This window comes from Bombus bifarius, unplaced genomic scaffold, assembly GCF_011952205.1.
Source record: "Bombus bifarius isolate JDL3187 unplaced genomic scaffold, Bbif_JDL3187 scf7180000007973, whole genome shotgun sequence".
Taxonomy (NCBI): Eukaryota; Metazoa; Arthropoda; class Insecta; order Hymenoptera; family Apidae; genus Bombus; species Bombus bifarius.
This window is the reverse complement of record NW_022884359.1, coordinates 4,622,959-4,648,084: the sequence shown is the minus strand read 5'-3', so window position 1 is coordinate 4,648,084 and position 25,126 is coordinate 4,622,959. Positions and strand designations below refer to the sequence as shown.

The 25,126-nt window shown below is 39.1% G+C and overlaps 1 protein-coding gene across 1 annotated transcript in view; it reads right to left on the bottom strand.

Moving 5' to 3' along the window:
• LOC117216802 (disintegrin and metalloproteinase domain-containing protein 10-like) overlaps positions 1-25,126 on the bottom strand; it is a 160,394-nt gene that overhangs the window by 89,456 nt on the left and 45,812 nt on the right. The window contains exon 4 of the mRNA XM_033463840.1: positions 17,771-17,892. Within this exon, the coding sequence (XP_033319731.1) occupies positions 17,771-17,892 (122 nt within the window). The remainder of the gene's footprint in view (positions 1-17,770; positions 17,893-25,126) is intronic.

The window sequence follows — 25,126 nt, the reverse complement described above, 5'->3', positions numbered from 1 at the left end:
TGGCTCGGTCGTTCGATCAAAGTCATCTCTTGTATACGAGTATGTAACATCTAACCACCAGCACCGCATAGTACACGTGTGGTGAATACAGCACACGAATGCACGCTGAATTTTGCATGCAATTCCAACGAGATTAGAGTTCGCATAAAACAATCTAAAGGAGATGGGATTTCTTTGGAGGAGAAAGCTCGATCGATCGGTCCGATACCGCCGTTTTCGTCGAATTATTACGCGATGTTCATTTCGCCAATAACATGTTATTGATTGTAATTGTTAAATTCCACGGGAAACTATTTCGACGAAACGAGACGGCGACGTTTAATTTCACTTTGTCACAAAATTTCTTCGAAAATTACGACAGTGTACGTACATACGTTCTATGCCGTTTCCTGCGTTTTGCGTTTCACAATTACACTCGAATTTTATTATTATGCTTCGCAATGTCCCGGCGTCCGTCTTTTAGAACGTGTTTTCCAGCTACGCTTGTGTAACTATTATTGCAGCAATTTCAACCATCCACCCAATGGAGACCATACCGCCTAGCCACAACGTAGCATTATTTACTCGCAATTATCTCTTTGACAGAGACGCCTGCACGATGTGCACCCGTGCCTCTTCGTATGTCATCAATGTAACTAGACCGTGACTGCAGCAAGGTTAATCGTTTGCTACACGCGGTAATTATGCGGCTATATTTTTTCGGCTAGGATTTTGGAACATACCCTCTTTCCATGCACAAATGAAACAACAGAAATTACTATATAGCAAGGCAAAGTCGAAAAGAGCGCATCGCTCTTTTTCGCGCTATATATTTGAACATTCTTCTGTTGAATATATACATGAAATGAAACATCAAAAATTACCAACGAGAAAAAGTGGAGAAGAGCTAGTAGTATAAGAGCGTGTGTAGTCGGACGTCGTACTATTTCGTATTTTATCTTGGAAAATTCTTCTTTTGCATCTATGCATAAAACAAAATATCAAAAATTACCAGCAAAAGCAGATGGAAGAGCGCCAGTAGCATAGGAACGTGCACGGTCAGATGTCAATTATTTTACTTCGCGTTTTGTTTCATACTTTGTTTCAAAATATTATTGGAAGCAACAAGAGGCTGAAAAATACGCTATAATTTATAATAATGACATCGATGTAGCGGAAAGTTTTCAGAAATCAAGTTAACGAAGGTAACTAACGGGTCTTGATTAAAACACGAGGTTATCACTTGACGCTCGATTCCAGAGTGTCCGATCGATCCCGTGCTGTCCGTCAGCATGGAAATCACGCAATTACAACATATTCGTAGCAGCATTGTTTGATGGTAAATGTAACGTGAGCACGTCAATCAGTGGCCGCACGCCAGCTGAATATGATGCGCTACTCGCCGAGTATCAAAGTCTGAACCAGTCGATGGCACGGTAATAATTCATATCCGTTTCGCGAGCTTTAATTTGGTGGTTGCCAGCATAATATATATCGCGTGCGGCCGCTATAAAATATTCAACGAGCACAGCAATGAAAACGCGTGTCTATCACGAGCATCGTCAGGAATCGAACGAAAACCATTTCCAATGTACGATCTATTCGCGAAACAAAATAACAGAAGAAACGGACGATGCTTTTGAACGAAGGAACAAAGAGAATCGCGGAAGCAACCGTGGAAGGAATTTAACAAAAACAAACGTTTCGTATCGGATGCAATTCTCTTAATGAGAAATTTGTTCGGAAAAAATGTTTCAATTCGAAGACAGCGATTTAGCGGAGATCAAAGGAGAACTGGCTAGATGCGTTAGACAGCGACACGTTTGCTGTGTGCAACTTGAAAGCAAACATAAACGGCTCATCTCGAACTACAACTCTTGTTAATTATCTGCAAAGTGCGACGCGATGTTGTTGCTCGAGAACATTGAGAAACGATGGCATTCAGTGCTCGAAATACCTACACAGCTTTGTGCATGATTAAGATTTCGATAAAGAATAAAATATATCGAGAAGTTTAGTCATTACGGCGTATTCGACGATAAATTCGTTGAAATTTTCCATAATGACAGAGAAACATAAAACGGCGCCCCTCGTCAAGCCTTAAAAATATCCAAGTTCATCTTATTTCTCCGATCTCTGTTTCTGTTTCTATTTCCTGGTCGAAAACGCCGGCTAAACGAAACGATTAAATGAATCGACGTGAACGTACGTTCACGTACGTAAGAAATAACACATGAAACAGCTTTCGGGAAATCAAATTTTACGCTCTGGTATTTGTGAGAAACGTATCCGCCGCCGAGAACGAAACAAATGTACCGTGACCACCGGACAGATGATGAAACATTTGTATGAAAAGTTTCCCCTGCATTTCCTTGCAAACCGCCGAGTTTTCTCGGCAAGAATTCTAGCCAGTTGTTTGTCATAATTTCGTCGTATCGATGTATTTATGTTATCCACGGTTCCATGGTTCCACGTTAAATCCACATTACGATCGTTGGATGATAGATGAAGGCCGGTGTTAAAACGGAATGCGGGTTTGCCCCTTATGCATACAGCGTATTTCTAGCGTTTATTCCATTGAGAATTCTAATGGGTTGTTATTTTCGAAGACAAATTAACGCTGTAAACGTAACACAATGAAACACAGGCGAAGTAGCTCAACAATAGAGCGGTTGCGTCTGACCATAAACACGAAGTAACTACTGTATACATATTAATGTCACGTTATTGTGCGAAACGTTAACAATGTTGAATCGATATAACAGAGAATGGCGCCCTTGTTAAGGCTGCACCAGTCCGAACGATTATGTCCGTTTAAAATATATGCCACCGCTTAGAAATATCCGGACAATTGCTCGTTTTTTACTACGTGTATCTTTAATTATAAAATGAAGAATAAATGGGAATAAATGGGAATAAATGACAGAAAGATTTCTGGTGTTGATACAACCAATGATAACTGAATATTAGATATATACTGGAGTACATATTGTAAATAGTAAAATATAGTATTCCAATGTTTTTAAATAGACAATTTAGATTTACAGTTTGACAATTCTATGAAAAAGCAGTAAGTGTTGCCTCTAGTGACTAACACACCGATTTGTGCACACTTTGGTAAAATTCAGATTTTGTGATTACAAATAAATCGATCAAAGCGACTGGATGCTTATGAGCAGCAGTATACCTAATAAAATATTATCGATTAAAAAACACTGGCATGCAAATCACATGGAAATTTCTCGATATTGGGAAGCGAGTTGTGCTGAATCGCCTCCCTTCCAAGAACCGCAGTTTGCCTCGCTTGTATATTAAATATTTTTCGAAACCGAACAAATTCCCCGCGTGATTGCACTCGTTACATGTGCAAATTGCGATTTCACGCTTTCGTTGCTGCAAAAACCGCGCAAATTTCCGTTTCGTGCTCTTTTTCTTTTTTAACTTTTATACTCGTGTTACAACGATTCACGCAATTGTGTATCTACAGTGTTTCGAAGTTTAACGAAGACACGAGAAGAGATGCCAACAACAAAAGTTGTTAGATCAGTGAGAGTAAAAGAAAGAAGCGATGACTCGTTCGCGCAACGGCTCTTTCGTTTGATCCGAATCAAGCGGCCAGACTGCTGGCCTGTTGGCGAAAAATATCCGGTTAGTTTTTTCCATCTCTCGCCCGTGGGAGCAATTCGCCGGGCTGGAAAGAGGATTTACGATTATAATCGAGCCGTTGATAAATCAGATACGCGCTGGAACGCGAACGAACAGAGAATCCACTGACAGAAAGTGGAAGAAATTGATTATCGAATTGATATCCTGAAAAGAAATCGAGTATGATTATAAAATGATGATTATAAAGTGATGTTTTATAATTCAAAAATAAAACGAGAAACAAAGCGATTTTGAACAACTTCCATTTACAGTGACTTACAGAAACATTCGAGTACAAATCTTTTCTGAACACACTATGTATGTGTGTTACAGCTACAATGAAAATCGACTATCGTATTTATATTGGTAAAGTTTGAAACGAATCTAAGAATAAACGCGGCAATTATATAGAAGTCGTCATTCTATTAATAAACATTAATAATTTTTTTAGTGAGGCCATCTTTAACAATTGTTATATGTTCAAGATGGTTTCACGTTTCGGAGAATTTTTATCATGTCGAATGGGACAAAGCTCAAAGGGCTGATACTTAATAACTCGGTATGACGTGGTTTCCAGGAATTTAGAACGACGGTGAATTGCAGAAAGTTAATCGCAAAGAAAACCGGGACGGATTGTTCGCCACGGAAAGAGTTTTACAGGTGTATACACACCCTTGTCGCCGCAATTACGAAGTTTTCAAAGAGGACAGGAGTGCGAGGCCGTGTACACGCGCAACCGCGAATGCCGGTTGCATTTCATTAGAATTTATTATTCTTCGCCGCTAACTAAGCAGCGTAAACGCGCGACGTTTAATTTATATTCCGCGTAAGTTACGAGCGCCGGAGAACCGGTTCTATCTGCCTTATAACAATCTTGCTGGAGCAGAGGTGCGATTGCGCGAATGCGCGCGGACCACACCGCGCCAAAGTGAAAAATTAAGGGGAAGATATCGTCTCCCTGGTAGGATGATAACGAAACGCCAGCGATAATTGCGGAAAGGTCGTGATAAAAAATAACAAACGACTCGGCATTCCAGCTGAAGCCTGTCCGTAGATCCTACCCATAAATAAAACCTAGCTCCACGGGTCTATTTTACCGACCAGAAATAAGAAAACCTTGCCGTAAGTTTTTTAACCAAACCAGGAAAGAGAATGGGAACAGAAGTTTCTCTTTTCCTCTTGAAAATTAAAATCTCTTATGAAACAACGCTCACAGTTTTTCAATATTTTTGCTTTTAGATCGTTTCCAGTTTTTTTTCTCCTGGACGAAAAATAATTTCAATTTTTTCCCTGTTTTTCCGGTACAGAATGTGGAATTAAAACAAAAACATAACGGGGCAAATTGTTCATCGCGTAAACCACACGATCCTTAAAATGAAATGCACGTTTAATCGGTCGGAAACGTCAATTCTGTTTAAAATTCGACGTTTGACAGAGTTACTGGACTTGAAGGGGCAGATTTGCATAAATTAATACTCGTTCTCTTCGGTGGCTGCCACTTAACGCTATTACCATCTTCCTCCCTCTATTTGTTCGCTGCTGGAAATTTATTGGACCAAACACATCAACCACTTAACCATACCATCGAAAATCTCAGTGCTTGAAAACTTGTGCCAACAAGGTACCATTGTTGCTTCGGTATGTATACGCGTGTTTGGACTCTATACGCTGCAAACGAACCATGAATAGTTGGCCTTTCTTTCTACCCACGACTCGCTTCGTCTTTTCGAACATCGTGTTTTCGTCCCACGGTTCCTATCGACTTCGTTTTCCTTCACAGCATAGTCGAGAATTCGAGATTGAACGTCCGTCTGCTAGGACGTTCGACACTTGTCGTCAGGAATTCGCCACGCTCCTTTCCAACTTTTCGGAGTGAATCTTCCGTGGAGATTGAAAAATACGTATTTTCAGATTGAATACGTGTAACGCATTCATGAATTTCCAAGTAAACGTAACGATTCCTTATCCAATTCACGAGTTACTTTGTAACTTTTTTGATCTTGGACGACCGTCGGTTTAACTAGATTCACAGAAAAGACAGGAAAATATATTCGAAAAATATTAAATGTGTTCGAATCAAAATCAAGGTTAATTTAATAACCAACGACTAGAACGAACAATGTGCTTCCATTCAGATAAGATTCAACTCTGTTAAGAATTCTCGTTCGAAACTTTTTGATCTTGGATGATAGTAGATTTAATTAAATTCGTGGCGAATGAAGAAGTTTCAACAAGAGTTACAATTTTTAACATTCAAAATGCGCTCGAATCAAATTCAAGGATAATTTAATAACCACCGAGTGGAATGAACAATGTAGTTTCATTAAGATAAAGTTCAACTCTGTTAAAAAATCTCCCTTGAAATTTGTTGATCTTAGATGATCGTAAATTTAACGCGTAAATTGTATTTGGATCAGATGGAAGGTTAATTTAATAACCAACGAATAGAATGAACAATATGCTTCCATTAAGATAAGGTTCAACTCGGTTAGAAATTCTCTGCTGGAACGCAATTAAGTTATCTGACTGTGGAGTTAAGTTAGACAACGTTACGTGTCGCAGAAAAATGTTGCAGTTTCGAGCTGAGGTTCCTTCACGCGATTCTTGTGTACGCTCCTTAAGACAAACTGGTCGACGAGAGGTGACAACATCTGGCCATTAGTTTGAAATACCGCCATAGCTGACCGTATCTTACCTTCACCCTCTCCCTAGCGATGTCATTTTTATACCTTTATACCCCATTAAATCCGCTCAATCTTTGCGCTCCGTTTCAACCCTCCCACCTAACCAACCCCCACGAGAAAAGGGCGAGAAAATTGTTCCGTAACCTTTGATATTTCTACGTTCATCGACTGACTCATTATCGGAAGGATTCGCTCCTGTTCCCCTTTTCATTATTCCCCCGAAATCGAGAAACATCTGCTTCCTGGCTGTATGTTAGATACGCATAAAAAACTTCTAAAAATTATATAAATATCCGAAGACTCGAGTTTGGCTCGGTTTATTAAAGTATTTTTCCAATCGATTGGTTCGTATCCTTCGTGATAAATGTTCACCACGATCAAAGTTATGTAGCTAGTGTAAGAAGACATAGGAATCGCGTAGGCCGATACGCGCTTAGAGTTCATTGCTGCGAAAGTTACGGCTGACAGTTTCGGTATACAACCGAGTAATATATTCCCAGTGGCCATAAATTTCCAATTAAGCGGCAAATGAATATGAACCGCTTCGTACGTTTTTATCGTTGCCGCTTAAAGCTGTGCTGTAAGGTTGAGATTCTGTTTCGACGCCCCTTATTAACCCTTTTCGCCCTCAATCTGTTCGTACCGGCGTGGCATTACCAAACGTTCTTTTGGTCCGGTGATTTCGCGCGGCAGACCGCCTATATATTTCAATCAAGGTTGATCGCATAGTCGATGGCGGAGAGAATGGGACTGCGTTCCAACTTCGTATTCGTGCAGCTTTCCTCGGTTTCTTTCGAATCTAACTAAAGGAAGACTTACATATAATATTATGATTCATGTCGTTGGTTCTATTAAAATTTAATCAGCTTCCATGACGTTCAACAACCCAAGTAACTCGATTCGAAGAATGGTTAATTAACGGAGGAAAAACCTGGTTGATTTACGAACCACACCTTCTAATGATATGCAATTAACGTGGAACAATGGGGCCATAGAATTAGAAGCACTCCGTTGATTGCGTTTAAAGAATTAATCACTGGCAATCAAAGCGCCTCCGTAAATCTTCGAGCTGGTGTGTTCCCATGGAGAAGCTATCGATTATTAGGGTAGTGAATTGAACGCGTTTGCTCCAAGGTAAAGCGGAACGGTGTGCAAAGTACGTGTGCGCGTCGTCTCTGTTGCCGTTCGATTAAACTCGCCGTTTATTTGATGGTGTCTGTCTTTCCGAAGCTCCTGTTGCCTTTTCTCCGATCGATCGATATTTGTTCATTATTAGCGGCGAAAATACCAACGATATTTTCATTAACGAAACATCCTCTACAGGAAAAATCCTTTTATCGTTTGGGGTTTTAATCTTTACGAGGGAAAATATTTCTCATTTTCCACGTTTGGGAGAAACGGGAGTCGCCGGTTGCGCGAGTTTGTTAATCAATGTACAACCGTAGAGCCAAGTTAGAGAAACGTATTTCCTCGTTGAAGAAAAATGACGAATAGTTGGTCGGTAATCACCGAACCGTGGCGGTGGATAAGCGAGACGAGGAAGGAGAAAGAGGAGGAAGTTTTTCACGAGCCAAGAATCACGAGTTCTTGAAAACGGCCAAGGAGCTTTTCAGCACGGGTGCATAATGTGCCTGAGATTCGGCGAGCCGTGAAATGCTAAGAAGTAATTATCCTGTTACCACCAGCTGTTACATCCTCCTCCTTCAAGACGAAGAAATTCGTTTCCGCCGCGACCCGTGCTTCTCCTTACCCCGTGCTTTTCTGCACTTCCTTCATTCTCAAGGCAAATATTTCTTCGAAAACAATTATCGTGTGTATCAAGAGTCCGTAAATTACTTTCACGGTTTTTAAATGTGAGGCTAATTCGCCGAAACCAATTTTCAATCTCGAAGATTATTTTAGACGCTCGAGCTTTTCTTATATTCAAATGGATTTCTTTGAAGGTTTTTAATTATTTCGTGACTACGAATGAGTTTCAGATTTTTATACGAAATTTTTGAACGCATTCTATTCCATTTTAATTAAGGAGGAACACGTAGTTGGGTCGAAGTTAACAAAATTAAAATTGCTTCTTAACTTCTCAATATGGAGAAGAACATTTACGAAAGTTTTCATGAACATTTAAGGTTGGTGGAAAGTATATGCTACTCGACGGCTGTTTCGCTTTATTAAACGTCATTTGTGCTCGACTTACAACTTCCTTTAAAGATTGATTCCGTAACCTAAGTTCGATCAATAAGTAATCTACGCGGGAGTGACTAATTTCCAATGCATTACTAGCATGATGTAGACGATGGACGCCGCACAAAAGATTATTATGCGAAACGCTCGCTTGTTAACGCTTTGATGGAGCTTTTATGCGCTGTCAAATCGATCGCAAAGTGCTAAAGGTTCCGGTGTTTCGTATTTCGGACCACGGTTATTCACCGTGTAATCGTCGAATTGTGGAAACCTAAGATCGAATTTGGCAGAACGGTCGCAGAATTGTCTCTGGGTACAGCTTGGAAATTTAAAGCGTCGAAAGTCGAGGCACGCCATTCGCTTCGACATCAAAGACTGATGGAGTACGGAAAGCTGAGGTAGTCTCTAGACGTGCAACGAAATTCTGGCTGTAATTCGGCGTACCGTGGACGCGAGGAAAATACGCATTAACTTGATTAGAACGTTCGGTTTTCGATTCCATCCTCGTAATCTTCTGCTGCTTTGTCACTGTAAATGTCAGTACTTGAGTCAAACTGAACGCTGGTTCTACTTGACGATTTTTATTTAAGATCAGATAAAACGACACGTTATTTCAAAATATTTTGTGGTCGATAAAACAAGAAACGAATATCAGGCATCAAACTAGAGTTAATATGCAAATTAATCTCTTATTAAAAATAACCTGTGTCACTTCATTCATATTTATATTCATATTCATTTAATCATTACAAACATAGTGACTAAACTGTGAAGGTTTTGATATTAAAAAGGTATTTGCATGACAAATCATTTTTAATAAGTATATTAAAGAAATAAAAAAATACAATCCTTTGTTAGATATTTTAAGAAGAGCCGTTCTTATATACTTTTACGAATACTTAAATTCCTCTACATTACGTGTACCCAAAATAAAACACGAAATAAAGCGAGGTCTGTCTACACGCTATACTAACTATTATAGTATCGTAAATATAATAATAATTAGTTTATTAATAATAAATGGATTAAACAGAAAACAATGGTTATTTAACATGAACTAATCGTAACAACGTATTATAATTAATTAACAACTCTCGTCAGCACAGATTCAACTCTCTCTCAACAACGCTAACAACACTATCTCGACAACGCAATCCGCATTCTCTGGCTTCTCAACTCATACTGCCGTTAATTCGTTTATGTCTCTTAGCAACCCTTTGTCTTTTGTCTGATATCTTTTCTTTAAGCCCCATCATGCACACCTTCTCCTGTTGCTAATTTCTGCTGCTTTATTTCACGTATATAAGTGAAATACGTTGAATGGACTGCATACGTTAAAGAATTAGAGAAGAAGAACTTAGACAGTGAATGTCTCACCTACCAGATCTTTAACAAAGAGCTGTATATTCAATATTTTATATATATCTCCACTTTACGTGTATCCTTCACATTTTTGCACCTTTGAATCTCCTACAAATGTCTAAAAATCTATCAATGAAACACTTATTGGTTTCCAAGCTCTTAATATATGGCCATTCTAAAAAGTTTCTCACCCTCAATCACAAATTACCCTAAAGAATCTCTGTCTCATTTCGCATTCTGATATCGGTCCTGATTAAATTTTCATCTCTAGATAGAAGGGTCCGGAGAAGGGGGATAGCTCTTTTACCGCTGGGCCGAGGAGTAACCGGCAGAGTGGATTGCTGTGGTGGAAGAAGCGACTTGACCCCTCTACGTTGGCGAGCGTACGGGCAAACTCCGCGAGAGCATGGCGAACAAGATGATGAGAGGTGGCGGTCGGCGGAGCGTAAAATATGAAGAAGTAATCATCCTGGTAGCAGCTGGCAGGACTTACTTCGAGACGAAGGTTAGGAACGACGCTTCCAGGAGACCCCCGTGTGGCTGAGCGCGGGCTGGAACATCGGAAGGGAGGGGTTGTCACGGTGGTTGCGGTGGGCGACGGAGAGGGTGAAACGGGGTGGATGTCGTCTACGGGTCGTGGAAGTAGAGGACAGTAAATTCAGTGAAGCATAGATTGCAGTCGAGGATTCCAGCCTGGGGTCGAGCTTAATTTCGCGGCCACCTGGAAATCCTTTGGTACCGTGCCAACTCATTGCTGGATTCATTCATAACGAAAGAGACATACAGCCCTCAAAGGTATCGTGCGCCCTGCCTCCTCTCCACCCACCGCTGTCCTGTCTTTGTCTCTCTGATAATTATAAATAGACAATTTTGACTAGGCTGGACGATTAAATCGTAGAGATTGCCGCAATTTCCGCACATCTTCACTCCTTTGTCTTAACAATGTTGGAGTACAAGTTCGACTATGACACTCTCATCATAAAGTATTCTACGTGGAAACGATATTTTATAATTGATCTCCAATTGCTGTTAGCATTTAATTTGAAGGTCATAATCCATATTTTAAATATTGAATCTTTTTGAAGCGTATAATGTACCATAAAACTTTTCGGCGGGAGGATAAATTACAATGCTATTTCACACGCAGACAAATATTAGATATATTTTTAAAAAATAACTGGTTCGAAGTTGACATCGAACAGTTCTAGAAGAAACTCTAGTTGTGAGACAAATTCTCCAGAAAAAAGCTTCAAATTACTTGTATCATTATCCGTTGTACTATATTTTAGAATGAGAATTTAGCGATTCTATTTCCACTTCGAACAACTCTGAATTTCAAGAGATTTGGATTGTAATGGTACGCTTATACGAAGAGGGAATCATGTAGCACCAAAGGTGAGTAAGTCACCTCCTTCGGAGTTCGTGGACGTTAAATCCTCGACACGACGGTGACTACACGCCTCTAGACAATTCTCCACGCCAGGATTCTGTCAGAAAACCTAATCCAGCAGGTCGACAACATAATTAAGACGCGTCGTTTCTAACGAGATGTCTCGGTAAAGCGATGCCACCTACTCATCCCTTCGTTACGGGTATAGATAGGGACCAGCTAGAAAGCGGAAGATATTCCCATCGTGTTCCAATTACCACCATAGTGTTTGCCTTCCTTAAACAGAGAGGCGATCCTGTCAGCCACGGGATAACCGCTCCTGCATTTATCCATCGACTGTGTTAGAATTGGACGTTGGCCAGGTTTATGACATGTTCAAAGGAAATTATTATTTTTAAAAACAGATTTTAACTTTTCGGTCATTCGTGTACCAACGTTGAGGTGGTATATGATTTAGAGAGTTTGTAGCAGATTTAGATAGCATTTGTAACTTTTACTTTTCCACGCCTCAGTAGCAAGTATCCTGTCATAAATCTCGTACGTTTTAAGAGTAATACTTTATCACTCCCCCAGAGAAACGTCACGTTAAGGACACAAAGGAAAGGAGGATACTACAGACTGCTTTTCTCACAGATAGCTGGTAACAGTACATTAGAGTTTTAACACGGCACAGGGTTTAAATACAATATTCACATAGAGTTTTAACATCCAACAGCATATATACGATATCGTGTAGACAATATCGTATACTAGAATATGCTATAGAGAACAATCCTCCAACAACGTGCAATATTTGGAAATGGGAGGCAACCTTAGCAGACTGCATGACAAACGCGGTGAGAACAGAAAGTTCCAAGCCACGAATCTAAGTCATAGAGTTTGGATGGCAGTCGATGAAAACTATTCGTAGATGGAAATTGCTTTCGACGAATGGCTCGGTAGAGATGTGCACAACGGCGTTGAATTTGCTCGACACCGAGGGTGGTGATCGTAGGGGTGGTTTCCTCATCTTTCGACGTCTTTAAAGAAAATTGCAATTCCTCGTAAGTGACGTTTCCCCTCTCCATGCGAACGTTTCTTTTTCCTTTCTTCTCGGTTGCCTCGTGACTCTTAGATGATTAAAAATATCTCCGCCCCTTCTGTCGAACACCGCGGGAAACATCCAAGGAGATTGCAAAGTAGCCATTTAGCGCTCTAGCGCCGATGAACGAAGAAAACGACATTGTACGATCGTCGCTCGTCTAAAGATTCCGGGTTTCATCCGTATTTCCGGAGAAGTTGTCGTTTCGATGCTAATTTACGAGAGGATTATGAAGAGCGGATGACGGACGACTGTCTTTTATTAGACAGTGGACCGATGACTGAGGTAATCGGGGATTAGCGTGCAAACAACTCGGTTAAATTGAAACCTTGTTTCCCTCTTTTCAGGCTTGTTACTCGCGAATTTTAAAAGATAGGAATCCTGATAAATTCAGAAACTCCTTTCGACGAGCTGTCACGAAGCTTCACCGATTTAGTGGTTCGTCCGTGTTTGGGTTCAGTTTACGCTTCTATTTCGGCTCTAGTTTCTTTTATATTCACATACATTCGTTTTGATGTCGATCTTTTAATCCAAGATGGGTGAAACGTAGGTTAATGAATGGCAAAATTAATGGTGTTTTATCACATAATGACGAAACGTTACGATGTGCTAAATGTATCGTGTAATTCAAGTTTGTTTACACGCAGCCAGTGCAAAATTAATATACATTTCTCATAGCGATGATGGTTTTAATATTTGGAAAACATTTCGTGTTTTAGCGAATCGAACATAATTAAACGCATTAAATAGAAATGAATCATGACTGGTGTTGTAATTCCGTGATTGATTGTATATTCGCGCAACGAGCTTAATTAATAACGAATAGTTAATAAATAACGGGATCGAGTAAACGCGGTCCTATTCTCTTAATACCGGAACACTGTGTTTTCACCGATATCGAAAACCAGGCGTCTATGAAAGCATTAAAATTAATATGAAATTAACATCAAATCCTTTCTCGCGTCCTTTTAAATGACAGTTTGGTGAAAATACCTTGATTCTTGGATATTTTTGACGTTTTGAAGATCTTGTAAGCGCAAAAGACGCACTTCTGACAGAGGACTTTCTTGATTTCGATTCGGGCAGAGAGAAATATTTTCGTCTCCGTTTCCAACTCTCACTTAAATACACGTTAATATCGTTAAAACGATGACATAATGTCTCAAGAGCTAAATCTCGAATATTTCACTCCCGGCTTGGCTATTTCAAATAGTACATTAGGATAAAATCCAAGAGAAATTACCAGCCGCTTTCAAGTTTTAATTAGAAAAATGTATTGCCCCGTCAATTTTTTGTCGTGGCAATGCACTTTTAATCACGGTGCTCGTGCCCCTCGCCGAGGTGATACATTCATTACGCCCAGACTATGAATATTTATATCCTTTACACGGATTTTCGTTATCTTCTATGAAGTTGCCGCATAACCGAGGTATCGTCGCGTTATTATGCAATTTCCACTTTACAACAAATCGTCGATTGACTACGATGTCATTGTTTTACATCGAGTTGAATTAAAAACAGAAATTGTTACGTGCAACTATAAGCGTTCACGAAAGTAAAATTTTTTTAAACAACGAACGAGGGAAAAATTCGCTTTACAAAACAAGCGCGGAAGAATTTCTCGTTTTCCGCGTTTTTCTCTCTTTTGCCGTTCGGCAAAAAATTTACGCGCCGATGAAATTTAGATCTGCGTCTTTCAATTTTCACGCTTTTAGCGTGGAAAACGCGGCGTTACGTGCGCGGCACCGGTGACCCGGAAAGAATACGAGTTTTTAAATTTTATATTTGTCGAAAAGTGTATAAAGGGAACGGAGACGGACTTTTGTTGTATTTCGGTATGGATACAGTCCTAAGGGCAACCTGTGATAACGTTTCTCCGTGTAAGGTAGCCATAAACATAGGCGTAAACGTGTACTCGGGACTCGGGACCATGGTGCAGGTTTTCACATGTATAGGGAGAAAGAGGCGCACAGAAACACAGTGTGACGCATACAGACGGTCCTGTTGCAAAAAGGGAGGAGTTTTGAGACGCCAACGAGGAAAGGACTTCACAAAGTTTCGGATTTTCAACTCGATTTACTCCTTCAGCGAGTGTACTTGCTTTTATGCCAGGCCCTGTTAAAGCTCGATGCTTCGTTTGCTTAGGTTTACACTGTTACATTGAATTTTGAGTGCTCATATTAGCCGCCCGTACTCGCTATTTGACTTCCGCACACGTGTTTACACGCGACTGCGACATTCTAAATCGAATCAACCACTGCACCCCTTTATTTAATTTCCTACTTTCTGTACGTATGGTGACTTATTAATTGGACATCACAGTGTTCCAGATATCAATATTCTATACATTTGAATATAATAATGTTATAGAATTAGTTGTTCATAGATGTATTAAAACGCTTATTAGCTTAGTAGTTAATAGAACCGTCAATTTTATTTATTATATGCACAGTATTTTGCGCGATAAGTGACAGATTAAATAACGTATTTAAAAAACGACCAATTCGTATGTTATGTTTTTAATTCCATATTTGTTCGACTGCTGTAGAAGAGTTTCAGCCATTTTTTTTTTTTTTTATGTATATTCTGTATTCTCAGTTGTTCATTTTTTGGACTCCTTTGACACGGACATTTTGATTGAATTTTTTAAAATTTCTATTGACGAGTTTTGTTACACTGTTATATTATTTTAAGTACTATTTAACACATGTAAGCTATATTATTTATCACAGTCGTGTAACGACATTTTGTTCGGAAATACGCGCATCTTCATTTTTAGGATATTTATATATGAAATCATTTTTTCTTTTTTCCTAGTAGAAAATAATTGTTGGTTTTCTCAGTTTGGAAAAACTCTCCACGAAGAGAGGATCGAATTAAATACGTGAAATTCGCAAAAAACAAAAATACACACTCTCTCTCCGAAATCGAACCTGGGCCAATTTATTCGAAGACAAGTACCCTGTACAGGACACGACCGTAGTTCCTTGTCATTGGTTTTATTATCCTGATATTATTCCGAATATAGTACTGCAAGAACATTAATTCACGTTAATTTGGACTCGCCGATGTAGCACATTATCGTAAACTGCAATAAATGGTTATCCAATACTCAAAATTTCACAAGTCACTCTTCTAAATATCGTACTTTACAGAAACTGATAAAATTATAAAAGTACGTTATTTTATATATAAAATCTAGCTGCTAATCGTAAGTAATAGAAAAATTCACTGATATTTAGTAGAAACTGAGCCCATTCGTTGTTCTTATCTTCTATTAGGTTCAGTAATAAGTTCATTCAATTTTCTTAAATAAGTAGATACATGAATGAATTGTCAAAAAATAACTCAGACTCAAACTCAATAAAAATTTCAATATCGTTAATTGACGACGACGCTGTCTCATTAAATTTTTGTTTCGTCTATCGATGACAATCATATTTAAAGGATTCCACTTTTATCCCCATTCAAGTATGTTAAGCTTGTTAGTAACACTCGGCGTCTAAAAATTCCTTAAAAATTACCTAGGCTTGTCAACGAGCCACTCTGGCCAGGAGCAACGTCACCTCGTAAAAACCGTGGAAATGATACGAGGGCGCATAAAGTACCGCAGTGGTCGAGCGAGCCGGCATATTGGAAACCATCCAATAACCCACTTGGCTTGCTGTATCGTTGCCACGAGAGAGGTAACAAACGCAAAAAAGAGGGACAAGCAGAGGTGTAGAGGGGCAGGAAAAGGAGTATGAAATAGAAGCAAACAAGAAAGATATGCGAAATAAAAAAAAAAAAAGAAGAGTAACAGAGCGAGAGGAGGAGAGGGGGAATAGAATAAACAAAGAGCAAGGCGAGAAAGAAAAAGAGAGTCCCGCGGCGTAAAACGAGAAATTGCAACGGATGTGGAGGAACGATAGGCCGCGAGAAAAAAAGATGACAGAAAGGGATAAGTCGTCGCGATGAAATTCAATGACCGCAAATTTTCTCGAGAATTTATTACAGAATTTATCACGCTTTCGGCTAGTTCAAAGTTCCAACGAAACGTGGAACACGGACGAATCGGTCATGCTTTTCGCCAGCGATTTCGATATTCAAATGGTCGCGCGTGTAATTATGTTACACGTTATTGAAATTTCGTTACGCGTCGTCCGTGCGTCCGTAAAGGAGGAGCAAGAGAGAGAGAGGAGCTTTAAAATTGATGTAATCGAATAACACGCGCGAGAAACGTCCACGTGACTCGAATCCCGATGCTGTGTGCCATCTGCTCGTGACAACTGACGCTGCATTGTATTAAAAAATATTGCAGGTTGCTCTTGTGGACGCTCGTGCTACGTTAATCGAAAATGAAAAAACATGCCGGCGAAAATATGTGACGAACGAGAATATTTTGGTCAAATATCTTTGGGCGCTTTAATTTCGATTATTCATCCAGTAACTGTTTGCAGTATTTTTCAGCGGAATTTTTAACCTCCCCAGAGACGAGAATAGTTCCCAACTATCTATCGATCTATTTGACCGGCACTCACGATGAATCCTCGCGAACAGGTCAGTATATATACAGCTTAATATCGTCGCGATATTTCGTTGGGGAAAACCGGTCGAAAATGCCGGCCAGACTATGGCGAATCGATTCACCTCTGCATTTTAATTTCACTGGCAGGATCTTGGTTAAAAAAGAAAGGAAATCGTCTAGTGGCTCTTTCACCACCGACCAACCGGAATTCGCCTCTTTTTTCCTCCGTCCGCCGACTAGAAGATTCAGGAATAAGCGCGAAGTGCTTTCATTAGAGTCAGCGCGTGAATTTCTCGTTGGATGCGTCCGGTTCGAAGCTCAATCCCCTGTTGGTTATCGTACACTGTACCTTCTTCCATAATACATTTTTTTCTTCGTTTCCCTTCTCTTTTTCTCTCTTCTTTCTTTTTCTTTTTTTTTTTTTAGTACGCTTAAATATATGAAAAATGCGAGAAAAAATTCCGAGGAAAATGAACCGCAAACGTTTGAAAGTAGTCCGAGTTGAAATATCCACGGTAATCAGCGAATGGATAATTGAATTACGACAATGAGTTGCCACGGTAACAAAAATTGTTCACCTTTAAACTAAATGAAAGTTGAGAGATTGTTTTTTATCCCTTACTGTGAGGAATATTTCGCCGAGCGACAATGTATGTAATTTCGAGCAAACGCGAGGACCGCGCGATTATTATTTTCTTTTACTTTGACATCGAGAACCGCGCAGTTCTGACAATTTCCGCATAATGAACCGGGCTCTTCAAAAATGCTGAAAATCAAATGCCAGACGCTCCCGTTTTATTTTACAGCTATTTCGCTTAATGTTCACATTCAAGCGCGTTTCGTTTTAACAGATTACCTCTGTGCTATTAACGATCGTGCCTGTTCGCTCGCGATGCCCCTTTTCCACTAAAAAAATTCTAACAAACTCGTTGCCCACTTACCCTCAAGGGTTCCGCTGTAGGCGTGCAATGGATCGAATGCAATTTGTCGACCATTCGATCCCTCGAAGACCACGTTTTCATCGAATAAGCTCGTATCCCTCGTAAGCCTCATCTTAAAGACCCTGGAACAGAGAGAAGGTCAGATTACACATAATTGAGGGATAAAAGTTAATTTTCTTTCATCTGGTACCAATTTCTGGTAATTTATACTCATACGTGTAGCAATCAAGTTTGTCTATTATTACATGAGCAAGTAGATTATCTAGTTATTTCAATCTAAAATTTCATCATAACCTAATAAAACTTTCTTATATGACAGAAAATAGATTACATGTAGAACTCGCATAAATTATGTGTTCGTTGTATAATAATTTCTACATAAATGCATGAACAATCGATTATTAGATATTAGCGCGCAATACATTCCGCGCAACTTACCGCTTCGTTGAAAGATTTATATACAGCGTACACAATGTCTCTACATCTTTGCCGAGTAAAAAATAATGTTTTCACGTAATAATCGAATAAACTATACGCTGTATGTAGTTCAAAATGGATACCACGATCGGCGATAAATGCTTCAATTCAAAATAAACGACATAAAAATAATTTAAACGAATAGATATTCGATCATATTTCTCGTTCGGTAACAAACGTTCATCGACATATGATGTTTTCACGAAATAGCGATACACCGGTATTGTAAATGTAATTCAACTCGATTTACTAGATTCGGAACGATGAATTACAAACGCAATATTGGTTTTGCAAAGAGAGGGCAGAGTAAAATATATAACGTAGCAATAATAGATATAATAATAGTCTTTTTTTGCTGGCTACGAATTGACTTTGCGCACAGCACTCGATCGGTCAGCTTTTCATCAACTAGTTGATTCTCAGTCGATTCCCAATTATTCTGATTAATCCCATTTCTCCCATTCTTACTTCTTCGAAAATAAATCAGGAAAAAGAAATGTAACAACGATTTCGCAAAAATCAGGTTTTTCTCGTACTTCGTTAAAAAATTTCCATTCAATTTATATCAGGTCGTTCCGTAAGTAATTTCGTTCCCTGCTTTGCATTCTGAATTTTAATAACTTTTCGAAAAGTTAAATTCAAAGATTATCAAACAATTGAAAGACTTCCTTATACAACAATTTTTACCAACTAATAGTATTAGTAAATTGACTAGTTACAAGTAATATTTTATGAAATAGGATATTAAGGGAACATGTAACTTGTTTGATTAACAAACCTGTTACCATTCTGGAAAGGTATTTATTAGTATTGGTAACTTGTAAAATTTCACTAATAATATTAATTCAATAGCGCAAGGAGCCTAAGATAATACATTATCCTTCAATGAAAGAAGTAAACTTCATTCGTTTAAAATTACACATATTCACAGACATTTGTGCCTTAAGTTTAAGTTAGATATGTAAATTACTTATGGAATGATCGCGTATCTCCGAGTTTCGTACCAAAGCTTCTAGGCATTTAGACTGAGAAACACTGCGACAAGGGGAACTAAACTTCACGGGACAGGTGTGTCACATAATAATCGCACGATGTAACGCAACGAGGGCCACATATTACGTTGCAACCAGTCCCTTACGTGTTCGAGCTAGTCGTGCGCGAGGTTTACACGCGACCATGCTCTCGTACAATCGATAATCCGATCGGGAGGGGTCGATGTTTTCACCTAATTATTGTCTAAGCCCACGATAGTCTATCGATCGAGGTCCGCTCTCCTTTCATAGTTAACGTTCCGCTGATTTCAATCATTCATCATGGAGAAAGCTGGTTCGCGTTTGTGCACGCGGATGTCACCGTGATAATGTACCTAATGAGACATTGAAAGCAACGCGTGCAGGATTAATTCGCGCTGATGAAGTGGTTATCGACTGTCGAACGCTTTTCCCCTGTGTGCACGGCTTTATCTCCTACGCGGGGCGGAAAGATTGATGAAACCTGGTAATTTCATGATCGCACGTAGTCGTCGATGAATTCATCGAACACGACAGGCTTTGTTTCTCACGTTAAAGAAAGTTAAGGTAAAATAGCGTTATTTCAATCTCACATTTGAGTCAGGCCAAGTAATTCAGCTTGTAATTCTATGAATATTTATTAAGCGACCTACATTTGAAAACCGACTGTTTGACTCGTTGGTAGAGACGTGATAAAAAGCAAGATACATCCTTAATATCCTTTCGTTATTACATTAAGAACGACCGATGTCTACTATACAACAAGTTTGATTATTCCGCGCAAAGTTCGAGATTGAATTTTTAAATATCGAAGCTTACATGATTGGAATAATTCTTTCCTATGACAATCTTACTATAACTATATATACTATATTACTATATATATACTACACATATACTATATACGATGGAAATGAGAAAAATATCATTTTTAAGATAACGAACGGGGGTGTCCCTTTTAACCGAAGACGTAATTTCTGGATCGAGGACCAAGCCCTTGTGGTTTTCGTTCGAGTTCAGAGGAGCTGCTCTATTCTGAAAAGTTTCTCTGTTTGACCTGGATCGCGTGTAAGAAGATAAACTTCGATCTGACTTCTCGGGAAAACAATGTAAACTCGTAAAGTCGAAAGGTAACGGAGGAAGAAAGCGGGAAACGAAGAACGGAAGTATTATATGTAAATGCGCAACGATTCGTGAGAGAGTTCATTTTTAACCAATTTATGCAGCAAGTTAATAGCTGATTGTTTTGTATGCGAAATAACGTAAATTGAAGCGCGCTCGACCGTCATACTTTTAGCAACTAATATCACGATGTCAGAGGGTAGCTAATGCAACCAAATTGGTAATGTTATCGTGTACTACAGGGAGCATTAATTAAATTACAGCGACACGTTAATTACCATATCGCTGTACCAATAATCATTTCACACGATGTAACGCGTGATTTAGATACGGTCTGCCTCGCTGGTAAGCGCGGATATGCGCGTAAAAAATTTCGACATCGTCCTTAATGCTCTTCGCGGTAAATTGTTATGCAGCCAACGAAGACGATAATGTTCGTTACTCTATATGTAAACCCCGTTAAAAGCGTGTAATAGTAGGAAAAAAGAATCGTACATATTTATACGAGCGAACGTCGAAGATTTAACATTCCTGCAAATGCGTAATACATATAAATGCCCATTATGCGAAAGTAATTACGGAATTGGTAGGTTGAAAATTTACATTCAGAGGGAGCGACGAATTCGAATGGCTGGGATTTAATGAATTTCCATAATGGACCGAGGCCGAGACGCAAGGAGAAGCTTTAGCTGGATGGAAAAACTGCTTGAAACATGCGCAGCCCCGCTGTTTCTTCAAGAAATACCGCTCGCCTTTGGAACTTCGTTTCTTCCTTGGAAAAATAGTTTTTTTCAAGCCAATAACGTTTAAGCGGAACGAGCAACACTGATTTACACGATTGAAAAGCTAATTCGAGACTCATCCTATTAAAGAAACGATGAAATAGTCGGAACGAATGTAACTGTTCAAACAACGTTCCCGATTGGTTGAATTTTCGCGTATACGAACTGACCATCGTGCCAGAGTAACTCATTAGCCAACAATTTTAGTTAAAATGAGTTAACTAGTTCGTTGTGCTCGCACAAGTGACTTGGCTATGAAACAAATCTCGTTAAAATAATTTGTGCCAGTCATTAACCAAATACCAGCCATCACTTAGCTTACAATTAGACAACAAATTCTAGCAGTTGAACGAGCACAAAAACTGGAATATTTAGTAGCGAATGGAAAACGAACCAACCAATCAACGGATTAAATCTTCTTTTTAATAAAACTATCCTACGGTCGTTGAGAAGCGATCTCTTCAACGCGTCGCCGCTTCGAAACGCAATTGCCCAACAATTGTTTCGCGACGAAAGAAAAGGCAGCATAATATCCTCTTTTCTGTGTAATAACGAGAACCGCAAAAAAGAAGCAGGGAATAAGGAAGCGGATTACAACGTTCTATAACGTGCGTAAACGATTCACTGTGCCGCTATGTGCCGCGCGCTAACTCTCATAGAAGTTACTCAACAGTAATCATATTGCATAAACGTTAATGTAACGCGAAAACTGCTGTTCGGAAAGCAGAGTATTGGAAGCCGTAAACAATTTTACCGCGCCATTTATTTCATGATCGAGACTCAATTTCTTTCGCTGAGTCGGTTTTAAATATATAGAATGAGGGTAAAATGGATATTAGAATCAAACATTAATTTCGTTTATTCTCTTGAGACACATTTGAGGTTTGATTCGAAATACACAGCACAGAACTGAAATTGAGAGTTTCGAAGATACGTCGATTGATTTTATCCCAAAAATAATAAATTAATAATAAAAGTAGGAACTAAGTTAGGTATTAATTCTAAAGGATTTCTTCCCTCTTTTCTTTTTCTTCCATTCCTTCCTTTATTTCCCTTTCCTTCGTCCTTATTTTCTTTCTTCCTCCCTTACTTCATTCGTTTCTTCTTCCCTCTTTCTTTCCTTTACCCTTCTTTTTCTTTCACATATGTATAGTGCAGAGCTGGGAAGATGACTACCGCAACGACCCAGAGATAAGAGAGGTACCGCTTCCTTATCACTCACAGTCGCGCGTCTTTATATTGTTTTATTTATATATGTGATAATACGCGTGCTTATCTTTATGATTACGTTAGGCCTATCAGAAGTGATCAATCAGATCTGTATTCCTTACGCTAGTTATTTTTCCAACTCTACACAATACATTTTCGCCACTTTCTTCAACTTTTTAAAAACATCGATTGCCATAACAATGTGCCATTACATTGGTTTTTTGCCAAACTTCGTACATTTATCTATCATAGTTATTTTTACAATGCTGGTATCTTTGAATTTAACGAATTCTCTTCCCTACTATGTAAGTACAATAAAATACTTCCTTTTAGCCATCAAGCAATATAAAAATTAGGAAATCGATAAAAAATAGATTGGATCGTGCTTTGTGCCTGTGATTTTCATGTGGAGATGAATGGAATATTGTTCACAAACGTATTTCAGCAATGCACAATTTCAAAATTGTGAAATTGGTAAAGTTCTATGCAAGCAATGCGCGAACATCGTTCTTTCTCTGTTACGTTAAGAAATAACAAGAAAGCAGTTGGGTCAGACTGATTTTCATCAACAGATACGCCATGTTCGACAGAGTAGTACATCCGCAAAGCAGCAATCAACAGTTTCGTCTGATTCCTCCTCGCGTAATTGCCAAGTTTGTCGTTGCATTATGTAAGTGAGTGCATTATGTACGTGAGATTACTGTGTGAATCTTAAGGAAGCCATGCATGGAGAAGTTTGCCTGTCGGAAAACATAAGACTCTGTCACCCCCGGTAGCTCGCGACAAACAGCTGAACGAACACCGACAGCCGACATATCGAACGCATAAATCCATGACTCTTTACATTTCACTGCTACGTTCATAGTAACTTTTGAAATTGATATATACGGAGACGCGAAGAAAAGTTTGATACGAAAGCGCAACGATATGCATTATGTGAAATAAAAATTGCACGAGGCTTTTCCAACTTCCCACCGATAATCGATAGTGTCTTTCCTATTTCTATCAATCTCTCTAGACGCGATTATCACGATAAATATAATTCCATAACAAATCCGTTTATCAAAGATATACATTTTTCTTAAATACTAGGTCTCTATGATAAGCTGTTAGGGCCGCATGGATGTGTAACATTTCTATTCTTGAGAATTTAGAAATTTCATTATTTAAACCAAGTACGTCTCGATTTCCAGGCCTTTACGATCCCTTCTCTTCGGCATTTAAATTAAATGAATTATATTTTTGTATATTTCTGCATATTATTAATTTATAATTCCAGCTGTATAAAAAGCAAACGAATAATCGCCAGCAGAAGAGAGTCTCTGAATTGTTAAAGACTGAAGAGCAACTACTAAAAGTGGATGCTCTCTGGATGAACCGGAAGCTGAACCGCTCAATAGTACGTGCAGTGGGCACACAATAGCGACGTCGATGCACATTATTCACATGTGCCGAACACAATACACGGAAGCGGTTCGCGAAGATGCTAGCGCCCATTGGTCGAGTATGCAAACGACGTTCACGTTAGACGGGGAAGGAAACAACTATTCCCAAAGTTTGGATACGGGGTGCGTATCTGCGCGACATTACTCGCCAGATAGCAATATCGTGTGCAGATTTGCATCGGACGTGCTGTGACATTCTACCTCCGAACGGATTGTACGCGTGTGCGCGCGCGTTTTCGAGGAAAGCGAAATATCCTAGAAACGCGACGTTTCTAATTACGATACGACGGCAGTTTCAGATGTTACAGGAAGTCAGACAATGGCTGGTATTTCTTAATTAGCGTTCGTCTGGTACTAATTACCAGCGACAATTTCTAGATAAAAGCGAGCCAGCTTTTAGAGGCCGTTTAATAATATTGCCGATAATTGATTTATGATTCGTGAAAGACATCGCGTTTAGAATGGAAACGCGCGAGAGAAATCAAACGGTATAATACGTCGGCGAATTAACGTTTGCTTGAATTAATTAGAGCAGCCTGAATTTTGTCAGGCTTCCGTACGAACCAAATTGCCTAATAATTCCATCGGCTATTGATTATCAATTAATTTAAGTTTAAATGCTAGCAGGGTAATTAATCCCACGTCGTTCGATATTTATGCAAAATTGAATTAGAACGAGCGAACGTTATGAGAATATTAATCGATTTATTCGGCCATCGGTTCTGTAATGAAATTTTAGTTCGTCCATTTAGATTATAAAAAATTGAATACGTTACACGTTCCCACTTGACTCTATTTCCAGGCTTTCTACTATAATTTCGTATTTAAAGGTTCGCATAAAATTCGCTTTATGCTTAACAAGGAACCACGACAATGGGCTTTCAATGTCTTGCGGTGCTGCTCAGCGAAACTCCTTCAAACTTTTCCCGCCTCGTTTTGTATAACATCTTCATTTTGGCAATAACCATTTTGCTACTAATTTAGGAGTTATATTAACACTAAATCTAAAAAAATTCTTTCTGCAAAAAAAAAAAAAAGAAAAAAAGAAGAAGGAAGACACGCTTCCCACCATCTAAGCGATCTGCCTGTCTGAAATAAGTTTGAAAGGTTGAGCAACAGAGAGATGGTCTGAGAAACGCGAATATTTATGGAAATTCCTGGTTACAGTTGGCTGAATCGTGGCATGAGAATTATCGTCGAGGCACGCGTTATCCCGTTATTGCTCAATTTACGCGAGAACGACGCTCGCCTCCTCGAAAGGACGATTAGTCAGGAGCGGTGAGTGATGCATGTACCATTGAGAAATGGGAT